A 17,224-nucleotide genomic window follows, 5' to 3' on the forward strand; every position below is an offset into this window, starting at 1 on the left:
GCAAAGCAGGCCCCTCCCTTGAGCTCAGGAATTCGACACCAGGCTGAGCAAGAGCAAAACCTTGTCTCTACTAAAAATAGAAAAATTATCCAGGTATGGTGGCGGGCACTTATAGTCCCAGCTGCTTGGGAGGCTGGAACAGAAGAATTGCCTGAACCCAAGAGATTAAGGTTGTTGTGAGCTAGGCACTCTAGCCTGGTGTAGCCTGGGCAACAGAGTGAGAGTCTGTCTCAAAAAAAAGAAAAAAAAAAAAAAAAAAAAAAAAAAACTCTTAGAAGTAGAAGGAAAAGGATCTCTTGTCCCTGTCTCAGAAAGACTATTTTCTTCCCCAATTCTTGCCTACCTGAGGCGTCGACGAGGGTCAGAGGGTGTCCCAGTCCGACGGGCAGTGCCATAATCAGACATCATACCATAATCCAGGTCATCATAGCCCACACTACGCTGGTCATCCTCTAGCCCATAAGGCTCTGGATGAAAACGATGTAGATCCACACTGCTCCCACCTACCCGAACCTGGGGCTGGGGCCCATACACATCCTGTCTACTAGGTGCCCTGTAGCCTTCCATGCTAGGCCTATACCGCTCCTCAATACGGGTCACCCGGGATAGACTGCCATAGTTGTCACCGCCACCTGGATAACCATCTTCATAGTGGCGGCTATATCCATCAGGCGGGTAGTGGAAGTTCCTGGGAAGGGTAGCAGTGCCTGCTTGCCCCACATAGGGACCAGCTCCCCCATTGCCATTCTTGCGGAAGTCACGACCCAAAGTCTGGATATAGTTGTTAGAAACCGAAGAAGCATCCAGAGGCAGCCCATCTGGTCCCAAAGGGACTGGCTGTACAGTCCGTGTTGTCACAGTCTTCACTACTTTCTTAACCTTCAAGTAAGAAATAAGAAAAAGAATTAATGAAGAAAGTGAACAAATATTAGACCACTTTAAGAAACCCCTATACCTCTAGGTCTCTTTACCTAGAAATGGCTTACAGTCTGCCATCTATCTTTCTTTCCAACATACAGGAAATCTCTAAGCAGGAAAATTGCCCTGGCAATAACTGTGCCTATAAAGGAAGCTACTATAGACCTTGTTGCACACTTTTCTCTTCCCCGTTCCATTAGATTTTCCCATATCTCTCTTTATCTTTTCTGTCTGACCAGAGATCACCTTCTTAGGCCATCCGTACAGATCAGTGGCCCTTCAGTCACCTTAATTAAGTGCTTAACCCCTCCCCTAATAGAAACCTCAGGAAGACACTCCCAGACATAACAAAGTCTTGGCATACTGTGGTCTCTGTGCGCCGAGTAGTTCCATCATCTGAGGTCTCCACAGAGACTACAGACATGGCTCCCTCAGGGTCGTCCTCTGTGTAGGTCTCCACAATCTGCCCCGGCTCCTGCATTCTGGGGATGGTGCTATACAGAAGGTGACTATGATCCTATATGAAAAGAGAAAAAGGAATAAAGCTATTATTAAGACATATGTTATTAACAATCCATCCTAATGAGAAGCATAAGTGACCCTGGAGACAGGGACTCTTCATATATCTTCTAAATTTATACAGAAAGACAGTAAATATAACTTCCCAGTTCTAATCATTTAACAAACATGAACCGAGTTAACTATAGCCACACAACATACGAGTGACAGAGACAGAGGATTTAACTGCCCAGTTCTGGTCAACTAAATGAATATGAACTGTGTTCCTGTAGTTTTATCTACATTTGAGTGACTTTTCAAAAGAACAGCACACCAAATAAATAAAGAACTTTTAAGATAAACCAAAAATCCCAGTAAGAGCCATATTTTGACTGGCTCTATGTTTAGTTACTCTTCAGATACTGCCTAAACACTCAAGACCAGCCAGTTTTTAAGTAGGGGTTTCTGCAATGTAAAAGCCTGCCCTCTCTAGAAAAGAAATGCAGTAACTGAGGATTAAAGGGGGTGGGGTGGGGGTGGCATATGGGTGGGGGTTGTGATGAAGACCAATGATCTTTCAAATTCATTCCAAAACAAAACCACATATAATAATATACTTTGGCACTCCACTTTATTTTCCTAAATGAAAGAAACTAATTAACAGGCGTTTATAATGTGCCAGGAACTTTACAAGACACCAACATTCTCTTATGGGCTGGGGAAGTACGATATGAATGAAGCAACCCAGGCCTTAAGCCAAAAAATTACCTGGGGTCCGTTGAGTTTCAAATCTGAAAATTTCTGTCTCTCAAGGTCAGCATCGCCCACAAACCGGCCGTTCTGAAACACAGCCCATAAGAAGAGAATTCATTCTGTGGCCTTCCTTTGCTCTATCAAACATAAATGATTTTTTTTCCAAACAGGAAAAGGGCTTTCAAGAAGATATTTGTGGCCTGGAGTCCTGTGTCAGTACTCATAAAAGAACCACATCACTTCTTAGCACTTTCCTCAAAATTGGAATCAGGACTGGAACTCTGGCAAACTGGGTCTCTGCAACATAAGAATGTAAGCTCCATGAGGACAGAGAGTTTTCTAGGTGGTGGTTTTTTTGTTTTGTTTTGTTTTTTGTTTTTTTTTTTGTTGTTCAGTCTTGTTTAATGATGTATCCTAGTGCCTTGAACGGTACCTGGCACATAATAGGCAGCCAAAAACTACTTGCTGAATAAATAACAAAGGCTTAGATAAGTTCCCCTATGCTTCACCTTTCTGGAATGCCATTAAAAATATAAGGAAAGTTGGACAGGCTAAAGTGGGGAGTTTCCAAAAGCTTTCTTTATTGATCCATGAGTCTTCATGCTCTATTACAACTGGAAACTCCCATTCCAAGCAGCACTTTAAGGAAAGAAGCAAGACATATGAGTCTCCCTTTCCAAATACAAAGACACTAGTACCCCAAGTCCCCTCATAAAAACAGAAGTCTCAGCATTGTCATCACCAATTATTAGAAGCACAGAATACATTACAATATGTCATTCTTAAGTTGCAATGTCTGAAGCAGCAGGAAATAATCTAATGATATTATACCACATAAAAATACATTTGCCTGCTCCTCTTCTGATAGAACACAGTGAGATTCAGCTACCTTAGGAGACTCTTTCCCCCACCCCAACCCCATTACATAGTGTAACGCTGCAGGGAGAGGAAGTTAAACATTACTTTCAGGAAGAAGGAAGGGTGTGGTTTCATTGCTGGGCAGAAATTAAAAATAAGAAAGAAACCACTTACTAAATCCTGTAATTCCCCACCACCTCCAAGCCTGATCAGTCTTGTTTTTCCCTTTTTGTATCTTTTTGATAATGTATCTATATCTTGATAGGAATACATATCTACAGATAGGTAGAATCTCTCTCTCTCTCTCTCTCTCTCTCTCTCGTGTATCATCTTCAACCTAAAAATCCTAGGAATATTCCAAAAACATAGCCTCCTTCAAATTCCTGATTATCCTGAATTGGAATTCTGTTTCCTTAGTTGAGTCTGAACTGGAGCTGAGAGCACAAGATGCCCAACCACTAAGCAGGCATTCTCTTGTCTGCATTTCTGATACCTCTCACCCAACTACAAGGCTCCTCAGCATGAAGAACTTTCTCTATCTTAAAAATTAAACAATCCACAAAAAGGACCATCATGACATGAACACTGTTCTGGTTTCTACCCAGAGACCTCTAAAGATGCTGTCTATCAGGGAATACCTACCATGCACATGCACACACACTCGCGCATGCGTGAGCGCACACACACACAGATAAAACCTCAGACAGATTACATCACGGCAAAGTCAGGCTAAAAAAAACAGAGGAAACACAAGATCCTTCTCATTTCTAACACCAACTTTCTCAAGTCACATCATAGAGTCAGCCAACGCAGAGACCACTGGCTCCTGTGGTTATTTGGGTTAAATAACAGCATGAATCTCCCTGTCCAACCCTAACCAATAGAATTACTAATGACCCCTTCCTCCAAAACATGACTAACACAGCCAAGAAAAAGAGCACACAAGGACAATATGGAGCAGGAACATACAATTTACGGACACTTGCCACACTTTCTGAGAACAGACCATTCCATTAGGGAGTCTGAACTGGAGCTGAGAGCACAAGGTGCCCAGCCATTAAGCAGGCATTTACTTCTCTGTATTTTTAATACAAAAAAAAAAAAATCAGGGCGGCACCTGTGGCTCAGTGAGTAGGGCCCCGGCCCCATATACCGAGGGTGGTGGGTTCAAACCCAGCCCCGGCCGAACTGCAACAAAAAAATAGCCGGGCGTTGTGGCGGGCGCCTGTAGTCCCAGCTGCTCGGGAGGCTGAGGCAAGAGAATCACATAAGCCCAAGAGCTGGAGGTTGCTGTGAGCCGTGTGACGCCACGGCACTCTACCGAGGGCGGTAAAGTGAGACTCTGTCTCTACAAAAAAAAAAATAATAATAATAATAAATAAATAAATACTTAAAAAAACAAATCAAAGAAAACAAAAGTTACCTGAGTACAGCTCCAAACCATACTACCTAGCATTACTAGAATTGAATCCCAACAGAGAAAATATACTCCAATAAAAGAAGTCATCAGACAGATGCTTCCAGAAATTAAGTCCACCCAACTCAGCACCAATATTCTTATCAGTATTTACATGAACCACCCCTGAAAAGATTCACCGTGAAGCACAGGCAGCTGAACAGCCCATCACCGAGAGGTGGGTAGTTTCCCAAGAAGAATCAGAGCCTCTCTGTGACCAAGCCAAAGTCCTACCTGCAGGTCTGTTGGAGAGAGGGGTTACCTGATGCCGGCGGGTGAGGGTGCCGTTGGCCATGAGTGGGTTGGCATCTTGTGGTGAGACCCGGACGCGTTCCAGTTGCGCCGAGACGTGGCGCCGTTCCTCCTCCAGCGCCCGGGTCAGCTTCTCAAACTGGGCCTCTTGTTCCTTCACAGAGGCCAAGATGCTGGCGGTCGACTCCACCTCTGAGTCGTCCATGAAGGTAAAGGGCGGAGCCGCCGCAGGGCAGGGTAAAAAGGAAGGTGGATCACAGAGGGAGGAAGGAGGGAGAAGGCCCCCCACACTTCACACTAGCGGGAAGGATAAGAGAAAGGAGAGAAAAGGTCAAAGGTCAGAGAAGACAGGTGAATTATTAATCCTAGAGCCAAAGATGCCCTCTCATGGTTTTACTGCAGTACAGAAAGCAAGCCACCACCAAGCCTGGGAGCCCATCACCAGTGTACCTGCTCAGTGCCCTTTGCCCAATACTTCCTTCTACTACCCACTAGAAATAACTGTTGAAAGGAAAGGTTCAAATAGATTCATCTCTACACTGTTGGTAGAAGAGGCATGCTAAGTCATGACATCAAATTAGAGTATTTTTCCCTAGAAAAATTTGCTTGTATCAACTCAATGAAAGCTGTAATTCCATGGTACAGACAAGCACTCACTGTCCTACAGGGATAAGCCACTTCTAGAGATAATGGAGCAGTATACATCTTACTTAATCTCTCCCAAATTGTAACACTGAAACAGTGGCAGCAAAAATGTACTAAATTAAATGCTAAATTAAAATGTAGGCCAGGCATGGTGGCTCATGCCTGTAATGCCAGCACTCCGGGAGGCCAAGGTAGGTTGATAACTTGAGCTTAGAGACCAGCCTGAGCAAAAGTGAGACCCCATCGCTAATAAAAATAGAAAAATTAGCCAGGCATTGTGTCAGGTGCCCGTAGGCCCAACTGCTTTTTTTTTCTCTTTTTTTAGAGACAGAGTCTCACTTTGTCACCTTTAGTAGAGTGCCGAGGCGTCACAGTTCACAGCAACCTCCAACTCCTGGGCTTAGGCAATCTCTTGCCTAGACCTCCCAAGTAGCTGGGACTACAGGTGCCAGCCACAATGCCTGGCTATTTTTTTGTTGCAGTTTGGCCAGGGCGGGGTTCAAACCCGCCACCCTCTGTATACAGGGATGGCACCCTACCCACTGATCCATAGGCACCACCCATAGGCCCAGCTACTTGAGAGGCTGAAGCAAGAGGATGGTTGGAGCCTGAGAGTTTGAGGTTTCTATGAGCTATGATGCCATGGCACTCCAGCCTGGGGCAATAGAATGAGACCCTGTGTCAAAAGAAAAAAAAATGAAAAAGAAAGAAAAGAGAAAGAATGGAAGAAATGGCCACCAAACACAGGCAACTAAATTAAGGCCTCTGTGTTTAATAATATATTTATGAGGCGGGCACAGTGGCTCATACCTGTAATCCTAGCACTCTGGGAGGCTGAGATAGGTGATTGCTCGAGCTCAGGAGTTCAAGAGCAGCCTGAGCAAAAGCAAGACCCTGTCTACTAAAAATAGAAAAACTGAGGCAAGAGAATCACTTGAGCCCAAGAGCTAGAGGTTGCTGTGAGCTATGATGACGCCATGGCACTCTACCCAGGGCAACAGCTTGAGACTCTGTCTCAAAATAATAATAATAATAATAATGATAATACATTTACAAAAGGGCCTTTCTACTTCTTAAAACTACACTAACAATATCAAGGGCAAGAAGTATGCCTTGACTATCACAGACAAGAGAGCAATAGAAACACAAAAAGCTCAATGTGTAAAAAGGCACTATTTTCAAGAACCTTCACTTCTCTGGAATGTAGGAAAAGAAGTATTAGGCTCAAACTGAAATTGCCTTACAAAAACAGTTCTAAGCGTCAATGGCTAGAACTTTCTATATCTTGTAATCCTACAGAATGCTCTAAATAATCTTTTTGCCCCTTTACTTGTTCCAACTCGAGGTTGATATCCAAGTCTATGTACAATAAAAAATAGATAGAAATGAAGAGGTTTTCATACCCCTATTATATAAACAGCAAGTTGGCTCGTAAACAAAGAGGCATTATAGTCATGCTATTGGCCTTAATAAGTTTTCTCTTATAGCTATGGGAGATTTTATGGCCAATTCAAAGTATACAATGTTGAAATGCAGGTTTTAGAATAAATCTTCCCTATTTCCCACCCTCTCAACCCCCAAAGAAAAAAGGTACTTAAAAGATTTTTTTTATTCTTAACAAACCTGTTCCCATACACACCTGTTAAGAGAAGGTCGTAACTGATTTTTTTTTTTTTTTTAACACAGAGAACAGGCCAGTCTAGAGTCAAAAAATCATGGAAGAAGCATCCCAGCCACCACAGCAAGGAAGAAGCAGGAAGGAGAGAGCTGCAGAAATATTTGGAGGAAAAATGGGAATCAGAGGAAAATAAAATATACCTACTACATAAAAACAAGAGGAGCAGGGGGCAATTAGGAATGAAAGAAGGTAATTTAAAATATGACTTAGAATTCTTTAAGGTGATAAATGCCCTTTGGACTTTGTTGTGTTCAGATACCCAGACCTTAGAAGTAATTTTCTTTTTTTTTTTTTTTTTGTGGAGACAGAGTCTCACTGTACTGCCCTCGGTAGAGTGCCATGGCGTCACACAGCTCACAGCAACCTCTAACTCTTGGGCTTACGTGATTCTCTTGCCTCAGCCTCCAGAGCAGCTGGGACTATAGGCGCCCGCCACAACGCCCGGCTATTTGTTGTTGTTGTTGTTGTTGTTGCAGTTTGGCCGGGGCTGGGTTTGAACCTGCCACCCTCGGCATGTGGGGCCGGCGCCCTACTCACTGAGCCACAGGCACCGCCCTAGAAGTAATTTTCATTAAAACTTGGATTCTGGCCAGATGTGGTGGTTCACGCCTGTAATCCCAGCACTTGGGAGGCCAAGGCAGGTGGACTGCCTGAGTTCACAGGTTCGAGACCAGCCTGAGGCACAGTGAGACCTCATCTCTAAAAATAGCTGGTTGTTGCAACAGGCACATGTAGTCCCAGCTACTTGGGAGGCTGAGGCAAGGGGATCCCTTGAGCCCAGAGTTTGAGGTTGCTGAGAGCTATGACGCCATGGCACTCTACCAAGGGCAACAAACTGAGGCTTTGTCTCAAAAAAAAAAAAAAAAAAAAAAACCTTGAATTCTACTATCAGTGTTCCTATAATTGTACTTACACACAGAATCAGTAACAGGTTATAATATAGATAAAAATCCACTTATGCCTATTTCTAGCAACCAAATTAGGGCGGGAAGGTTCCTATTGGAATGTCCACCCTTCCCCCTCCTTTCCCACCCCATCAGCAGAAACCTCAAAGCCCAGTCCCAGCATGCCCACAAAGACATTGAGAAACCAACTGCAATAGTCGCAGCGGGGAAAACATGTGGGGACTGGCCCAGGCAGAGCCTTCTCCTTCAGTTCCCTTTCCCACGCTCCCCAGAGTACCACTAAGCACAAACTCTTGGGCCTGTTTGCCCTAGAGTGTATGTGGCATTCAACAAGCCAAGAGTACTCAAGAAGAAACTTATAAGCAGGTACCCAATAAACTCCTGAATTAATTCAGTCCCTCAATTTAGAGAATGTAGTAGCACTTAACTAAATTCCTCCCACCCCAGCCCTGGGCTCCCACATCACTTATCAACTCCTATTCTACCTTTCAGTCCAAAGCCCACTGCCATTTCTCATGATCCCAATAAACCACTCAAAGGTCTTTCTTTAGTAAATATCCTATTAAAAAAAAAAAAGTGCTACCCTTCATCTTAATTTCTTCTTTTTAAGCCCTTGCCCTTATCCACTATGTAGAATGACCTATGAACCTTCCACACCAAGAAGACTGTGAGTCTAAGAGAGATTCTTCCAGTTACTGAGCTTCAATAAGACCCGAACTGCAGTAACCACTTCAGCAAATTGCCCTATAATCTTCTTTGCTAATAAAAACCCAATACCACTACCATGGGGCATACAGTGACAACATTCCCTGCTCTGGAGAGAAAGTGTTTTTCACTCTACCACACATGGCTGATTTTTGCCCCCACAACTTAAATTCAATGGGGCAGATTAGAAAGGAAGGTAGGAAAAATACCCAGGGCTCTAGGTCAGAAAGCAGTATCTGGAGAAACACCATCCTCCATCTTCGTGGCTGTAAAGCTGACCACCTAGAGGACTTCCCACTTGGGTCTCCCCACTCTGCCAGAGGCTCTAGTGCCTTTCATTTCTTCTGTATTCTTTTCTATCTAATAAACCTATCACTGAAAAAATAAATAAATAAAAGCTGACCACCTGGCCTATTTTGGAAAATATAGAACAATTAACTAGAAAGAGATTAGAAACTTAGATTGAAACCATGGGGAGATATGCTGTCCAAAAGAGGGCAGAAGCTGAAGCTGGAAGACAACCGAGAAGAACAGTCCCAGTCCTGGCTCTACCCCTAGCCAACAATGGTAGTAAGTCTTTGCCCTGTTCTCATTTGTAAGATGCCAAACTCTAACTCAGAGTTACTGTGAGGATCAGATGAGATAATGTATGTTATACAAATATGAGGTATTAAGTTATTTCAAGAGTCAGTTTCTATCTTCCCATTATATTACTTCGTGGTATGTCTTTAGCTGCAAACTATTTTGCAAACTAGTAGATGAAATTAACTGGATCAAGAGCACAACTGGGTTCTACAGAGTGGATGAGCTGGTTTCCTAATCCAACTCTATTTACTAGGAGGTCCCACATAAACCATGTTTGTGGGATAAAAGGCACTTCTCTAGTACCTGGCAGTCATCACAGCATTACGTATCTACCATAACTTCTTGTTTCCTTATTTGAGGCCTTAGCAGTTAATTACCAACAAAGAAGGGAATATGAAATGAACTGACAATTACTGATTTTTTTTTTTTTTTTTTTAGAGACAGAGTCTCATTCTGTTCCCCTCCGTTAAGAGTGCCATGGCGTCACAGCTCACAGCAACCTCCAACTCCTGGGCTTAGGCAATTCTCTTGCTTCAGCCTCCCGAGTAGCTGAGACCACGGGCACCTGCCACAACGCCCAGCTATTTTTTGTTGCAGTTGGCTGGGGCCGGGTTTGAACCCAGCACTCTGGGTATTTGGGGCCGGCGCCCTACTCACTGAGCCAGAGGGGCTGCCCTGAATGTTTTAAATGTATACCCTTTACGATAACCTTAAGGAAGATTTATTACAAATAAGAAAATAAATTCATAAGTGAAGAAACTGCCCAAGGTACCACTTAATAGCCAATTTTGAATTTAAACCAAGGTCTATGTCATCCCAAAGGGGGCTATGCTGTCAAGTCCAAATAGAAGGGTAGCACAAGATGAATGGTCCAGACCCTCTCCCCTACAGCCTTTAAGAACTTTCTTCCTAACTACCACAGGAAAAAAGGGAAAGAAAAGTTTTCCATTTTTCTTTGCAATATAGTTATCTGCATATAAGTGAGAGAACAGGACAAAAAGTCTAAGGTAAAAATCAAAACATTGGGTGGAGAAAGAAGCTGTTAGGCAAGCTACAGTAAAAAGTCTCATAACTCAAGAGACTTGATTGAGGAAATAAGTTTCCATGCCACACGCATCATAAAAAGATTATGCTATAGACCATTAACTTTGGCAGATACAGTCAGAAAAGTTTTGAATCCAGCCCAGCATCTTTCCAGGTTTGCCACTTAATAGTTTCAAATGGATTATACTTGCTCTCACTCAAAAACAAATAATACATTTTTTAAAAGACCACCAAAGAATTCCCAAAGCAAGAAAAGGGTTAAAGTGAAACCTACTATTCCCCTAAGACTAGATTTTTTTTTTTAAATAGCTGGTTTTGCTCTTAACAAACCATAGGTCCTGTATTACTGGATTTTACCCACACTAGAAAGATCTTCCTATTAACCTAAGTCTACAACAAGGATCCCTCATTCAAGCAATGGCAATGATGAAAATTCAGTCCCTTCTGTAAAAACTCCAAAAGAAATTAAACCAAATCAAATACCCAGAAGGACCAATTAGATGATGCCAAGCAGATAGAAGGCCCCCCAAAAATCACTTACCAGTAGTCCTTAGAATAATTTGTTTTATTATAAACTGACTGTAGAAATATAATTTGGAATTATGATTCTTAGGACAGTACAGACTTTAGGATATGACTAGGTTCAAGTCCTAGTTCTATTGCTTATTAGTTATATGACTTTGGGCAAAGTACTACTTAATCACTCTAAACCTCAGCATTCTTTTCTATAAAATGGACAGGTGAAAATACATAGGGTGGTTTTGAGGATAAAACGAGACAATCCACGCGAAGTACTTAGAAATAAGTCTTCACACACAGAAAGCTATTAATATGGTTACAACTACAGGGGCTAGAGTTTTGGTGCAGTTGATAGGGCTTTTGAATAAACCACAGACTCCCCACAAAACCCCCCTCCTTTGTTCCCCTCCCTTTTTCCATTTCCAGCAGCATTATAAACTATAGAAATTTTTTTTTCCTTTGGGACAAGAGTCTCACTACGTTACTCTCGGTAAAGTGCTGTGGCATCACAGTTCACAGCAACCTCAAACTCTTGGGCTTAAGAGATTCTCTTGCTTCAGCCTCCCAAGCAGCTGGGACTACAGGCACCCACCACAATGCCCAGCTATTTTTTGTTGCAGTTCTCATTGTTGTTTAGCTGGCCTGGGCTGGGTTTGAACCCACCAGCCTCGGTGTATGTGGCTGACACCATAACCAACTGTGCTTACTAGAAGTCAAAAGACCTGGGTGTCCAAGTCTTGGTTCAGCCAAAAACTAGGTAGGAGACCTTAGAGAAGTTATAACCCCTACAAGCTTCAATTTCTATTACTTTTCAGAGTTTAGTTTTAAAGAGGTAATATATATAAAACTGTAGGTTGGGTGAACTCTAAAGTTCATCAATCTTTGGGATCGTGGGAAAGAAATTTTATCTTCTGCATGCAGCCAGTCCCAAAAGCAGCTATCTTCCTTTCTTCCTAATTATTCATTATAAAATCAAAACCAGTATTATAAATTTATGTTCTCCCTCTAAAAACAATAAGGAAAATTTTACTTCCATCTCATTCTAAGGATTTCAAATAGCTTTTTTAAAAAGTGCACTGAGGCCCAACATGGTGGCTAACACCTGTAATCCTAGCACTTTGGAGGCAGGAGGATAGCCTTGAGCCCAGAAGTTTGAGGTTACAGTGAGCTATGATGATAGCCACTGCACTCTAATCAAGGTAACAGAGAGCCTTGATTAGAAAAAAAGGCTTGGTGCCTGTAGCTCAAGCAGCTAGGGCGCCAGCCACATACACCAGAACTGGCGGGTTCAAATATAGCCCAGGCCCGCCAAACAACAATGACAACTACAACCAAAAAATAGCCAGGCATTGTGGCTAGCGCCTGTAGTCCCAGCTACTTGGGAGGCTGAGGCAAGAGAATCGTTTAAGCCCAAGAGTTGGAGGTTGCTGTGAGCTGAGATGCCACAGCACTCTACCCAGGGCAACAGCTTGAGACTCTGTCTCAAAAAAACAAACAAACACTGAGGGGCTGGGCAAGGTGGCTCATGCCTGTAATCCTAGCATTCTGGTAGGCCTAGGCAGGTGGATTGCTTGAGCTCACAAGTTTGAGACCAGGACCCAGAGTGAGACCTCATCTCTAAAAGTAGCCAGGCATTGTGGCAGATGCCTGTAGTGCCTGCTACTCGGGAGGCTGAGGCAAGAGAATCGCTTGAGCCCCAGAGTTTAAAGTTGCTGTGAGGGAGACAAAGTGAGACTCTGTCTCCAAAAAGAAAAAAAGCAAACTGAGCCTTCTACTGCAGAAACCCAATTAACAAAATATAGTACCTGTAACATATAGACCCATATTAGGTAACATTCAAGACAGAAAGTAGGTCTTCCAGATACCTAAAAAGCATTTATTTGCCTTTCCTGCCATTGCCCCCAAATTCAAAGCAATTATTCTTGTTCAATCACAAATATAAACACAGAAAACTGCCATTTCATTTCTAAATCAAAGGAATGTATTTTGTCAACAGTTTTTCTATGGCTTCTTATCAGATCTTGTACCAGAGTCCAAAGTCTAAGTACCCAGCCCCACTGCACTTGATGTTCTACCTTCTGAAGCTCAGCCAAACAATTCTAGTATTTCTTACGTCCCTGGGAAGACTCACCTCCATACTAACCACAAGTTCCCTAAGCTGATTTTCATTAAGATCTAAAGTCATAAAATCTATATTTTAGAAATGGCATTGTCTTAGTGTTAGAAGTTTCTGTGCTTCCTTGTGGATCTGTTTCATGCTAGGCCCAGCTTCACCAATTGGAGTACCTAAAAGGCTGACCAAAGGAGTCTTACTTTTATAAGGAAAAACTGGGCCTGTGTCCACCATGAATTTCTCTGAATTAAGAGTCAAATCACCCTCTCCTCTTAGGAAAAAGTGGTGCATGCTAACTGATTGGAATGTCAGAGAAAAGGACTTTAAAATAAAACATACAATCCCAGCACTTTGGAGGCCGAGGCGGGTGGATTGCCCGAGTTCACAGGTTCGAGATCAGCCTGAGCAAAAGCAAGACTCCATCTCTAAAAAATAGCCAGGCTATTGGTTGTGGTGGGTGCCTACAGTCCCAGCTACTTAGGAGGTCAAGGCAAGAGGATTGCTTGAGCCCCAGAGTTTGAGGTTGCTGTGAGCTATGACACCACAGCATTTTACCGAAGGCGACAAAGTAAGACTGTCTCCAAATTAAAAACACACACACACACCTCCACCATCATTCACCTAAATTCAGACCAGATAAAACATTGTTCTTGCTCTCTTTTGCCCTCCCAAATATTCTGGGAACCCGAAAACCACAACATATTAATGGCTAAGTGCTGGGCTGGCTTTGAAGCAAAGGAAGGGTGTGGCTCTTAGCCAGTGGAGGGGCCCAGGACTGAAAGAGTATGGAAAGAAACAAAACCTGCTTCACTATGGAGAATGCATGACACACACAGAGGACTGGTCGAACAAGTCCTTCTGATCTCTCAGGCCAGGCCGCCTCCTTCTCCTCCCCCAATACCCATGTGCCTCTCCAAGGCCCTTCACTGGAACAGGACAGATAACACTGAATTTTCCCTCAATCCTGAGCGAATCAGGACACACAGAGTTACTTACTTACCTGGATCCTTTTGCACCCTTGCCAAAGGTGCTTCACCTGGCCTTAAAAGGAGAAAGCAAGGCTTTAGGGAGAGGCTGATAAGCAAACAAAGATAAGAGGGAGGGGCAAAATAACAGAGGGAGGTGTCAGACTAGAGGAAGGGGAGGCCAAATGCCTTTCTCCTTCCTACAAGAACAGAGAAAAATAGAGGGAGGTCAGGTACACCATGGGAAATGAGAAAAATCCTTTTAAAAGAAAAATCCTTAAATTAACTAGGACATCTTATAATCTTCCACACCCTAGGCCAGAAAAAAAAAAAAATGTTCTTGTAACCTTAGAGTTTACTAGAGGTCACCCAACTGTTTGAGCTCACATCCCTTTTAAAAAAGGCAGCTTCTCACCAAATTCTCTTACTTTCTATGTATTCCTTCTACCTTTTTGCCTGTCATTTTCAACTACAGGATAGACAGCAGGAGGAAATGTTTCTTCTATCTGAAAGAAAAAAGGGGAAGAAAAGTTGTATACTGTTAATTATTGATCTTCCCCTAAAGGTTATCACATATAGTCCTTTCAATACCCACTGGGGTAATGGCCTCTTTTTATGGATAAGTTGACTACCTTTATATCAGAAGTATTATCTTCTCCAAAGTCATCAGCTAGTGTAAGTGGTAAAAATGTACATGTGCTACTCCAAGTCCATGGTCTCTCTTCTTGCTACAATGGAAGTTGTTTTAAATATCTATGCTTCCTGTGGTTAAGAGTCATTACAGCTCCAACAGAAAAGTTAACCCAAAGTAAACTTTTTTTTTTTGGTTTTTGGCCGGGGCTAGGTTTGAACCTGCCACCTCCGGCATATGGGACGGCACCTTACTCCTTGAGCCACAGGCGCCGCCCGAAAGTAAACTTTTTTTGTGGGGAGGGGAGGAGTAAGAAAAGATGGACTGGAACAAATTAGACCTCTGGGTTTTGCTTTCACTTTAAAGAACAAGACCTCACTAAAGTACCCAGTGGTAGGGACAAAAGAGATACTACTTTGTACAAGTTACCTACCTTTCCACTGGCAAGCCCACCTGTGGCTCAGTGGGTAGGGTGCCGGCTCCATATACTGAGGGTGGTGGGTTCAAACCTGGCCCCAGCCAAACTGCAACAAAAAAATAGCCAGGCGTTGTGGCGGGCACCTGTAGTCCCAGCTACTCGGGAGACTGAGGCAAGAGAATCACCTAAGCCCAGGAGTTGGAGGTTGCTGTGAGCTGTGTGACGCCACAGCACTCTACCGAGAGTGATAAAGAGAGACTCTGTCTCTACCAAAAAAAAAAAAAAAGAAAAGATAATCACAAATATTCCTACTCTCATTTTTAATGTGACACCTCAGTAAGCCCAAAAAAAGATCAGGTTTAGGGTGAGAAACAGAAGGAACTAGAAGCATGGAAGATTGTGCTAGCCAGCATCAGAACAGAGGGGAGAGGGATTGCTCTGGCGGTATGTTAGCAATCTGCCTCTAGGGCAGCTGTCCTCCTGGGCAATCAAAGGCGGGTTTGTGTATATGCTCAGGGACCTGCCAGCTTGGCAAGAAGTTGAGGACTTAGCCACCCAAAGCATAAAGTAAGAAAAGATGCCTGCTTCACAGCTGGAATGGAAGGCAGGGAAAACCCAAAACAAGGGAGAAAAGCAGGCAGAGGAGAACAGAGAATGTTACACGTGCTATTTCACTCTAGACATAGAGGTGGCAGGTGGGGAATCCCATGAAAATACCAACCATTCCTTAGTTATGTGCAAACAAAGAATTGACAGTAACTCTCAATACTAAGAGGGTAAGTCTGTTCTGATATAGTAAGTTTCAATAAGAAGGATGAGACCGGGCGGCCCCTGTGGCTCAGCGGGTAGGGCGCCGGTCCCATATGCCAGAGGTTGCGGGTTCAAACCCAGCCCCGGCCAAATTAAAAAAAAAAAAAAAAAAAGAAGGATGAGACCTAAAATGTAAAGACTTCAGCATTACCCACTTCTTTCTGTACCTTTTAGACCCACAAAGTACCTACAACATATGCAGTGAATGAACATTTAAAACCTGACTCCTTCTAGAATTCCTTTTCTTAATTAGATCACAGAGATCCATAAATAATAATGGCACACACAAAACCCAGTAAGCTCCCAATGCTAAGAGATCAAGGCCATTTATATAACTCAAGTGCTAAGATGCAAAAGGCCACAGTCAGAATTCACACTCTCTAATCCCTCAAAGTAGCTAGATGCTCTAAGACCCATTAGACACACAAAGACTGCTCTCTTCTCAGTAGAGCTCTGTAGCAGAGCTGCTCTCCAGGGACAAAGAGATTTCACAGGAGAACCACAAAGACATCGCCCTCTCTGTTCCCCTATTCCCAGCTTTCTCACTTCCTGTCACAGTAGCACCAGACCACAGTCTCCCAGAAACAAACAAATACAAAGTGCTGGATTCTGGGCTGCTGGCCAACCGCATTCCAGGGCATTCTGTCTACCAATCACAGGCCAGAGCCTCCATTTTGCCCTGCTCAGTTCCTTATCATGTTCAGGGAAAACAATCCTCCTCTCAGCCCCAAGCCAACACTGTGTAGGGACAAAGCTCAGGCCTTTCAAAATCAGCAGAAAGATACTGTGTGTGGATCTAAGAGTTTGGAGGGAGTGAGGAGATTTTTAAGATTCCGATCTTGGCAAGTTTCTTCACTTCAGAGGCACTACACTAGGATTTTAAAGCTACTGTTGCTGTTACCTTCTGCTCAGCTACATGTGACATATCCCCAAGAAAGCTTTATCAAAGCAATCTATCAAGGCAAAAGCTTTATCAAGTCTTCCATTGACTTAATCCAAACAGGATTAAGTTGACTTAATTCAACATTCCCACTTGAAGAACTACTTTATGACATATCCTCTTGTCACCTTCTCTATCATTCATTTTCTCCTGTTTTCAAAGTCTTTCAAACTCTTTTCCCTACAAGCATAGAGCTGATTCCTAAAACAGGCCCCAAGAGAACAAAAAAGACAGCAGACTCTACCATACCTAGAAGGTTTACTAGGTGCTGAAAGAAAAGTTCCCAGCTTCCCTAGAGCAGCAGTTCTCAACCTGTGGGTTGCAACCCTTTGGACTGCATTAAAGGGTTGCAGCATTAGGAAGGTTGAGAACCACTGCCCTAGAGAATTAAGTGGCAGACCACTAAGAATAACACAGAAGCCCTGGAGGCAAATACCTCAAGACAGCAACCTCGGCTTTTCCTGAAGCGGATCAGGAGCTGTAGATTTGGAATCCAGTCAGCAAGGAAAGTCTCCCTGACTCCAAGAATGG

The 17,224-nt window shown here is 43.2% G+C and overlaps 1 protein-coding gene across 12 annotated transcripts in view; it reads right to left on the reverse strand.

The window, feature by feature from the left end:
• CTNND1 (catenin delta 1) overlaps positions 1–17,224 on the reverse strand; it is a 63,808-nt gene that overhangs the window by 26,506 nt on the left and 20,078 nt on the right. For 5 of the 12 annotated variants that reach the window (XM_053562609.1, XM_053562612.1, XM_053562616.1 and 2 more), the window contains exons 2-6: positions 7,020–7,147; positions 4,746–5,032; positions 2,185–2,256; positions 1,283–1,435; positions 344–879 (exon numbers count right to left, since the gene is read on the reverse strand). In XM_053562609.1, the coding sequence (XP_053418584.1) occupies positions 344–879; positions 1,283–1,435; positions 2,185–2,256; positions 4,746–4,940 (956 nt within the window). In that variant the 5' untranslated portion in view covers positions 4,941–5,032; positions 7,020–7,147. The remainder of the gene's footprint in view (positions 1–343; positions 880–1,282; positions 1,436–2,184; positions 2,257–4,745; positions 5,033–7,019; positions 7,148–17,224) is intronic. The other 7 variants (XM_053562608.1, XM_053562610.1, XM_053562618.1 and 4 more) reach the window with 5 other exon arrangements.

This window comes from Nycticebus coucang, chromosome 14, assembly GCF_027406575.1.
Source record: "Nycticebus coucang isolate mNycCou1 chromosome 14, mNycCou1.pri, whole genome shotgun sequence".
Taxonomy (NCBI): domain Eukaryota; kingdom Metazoa; phylum Chordata; class Mammalia; order Primates; family Lorisidae; genus Nycticebus; species Nycticebus coucang.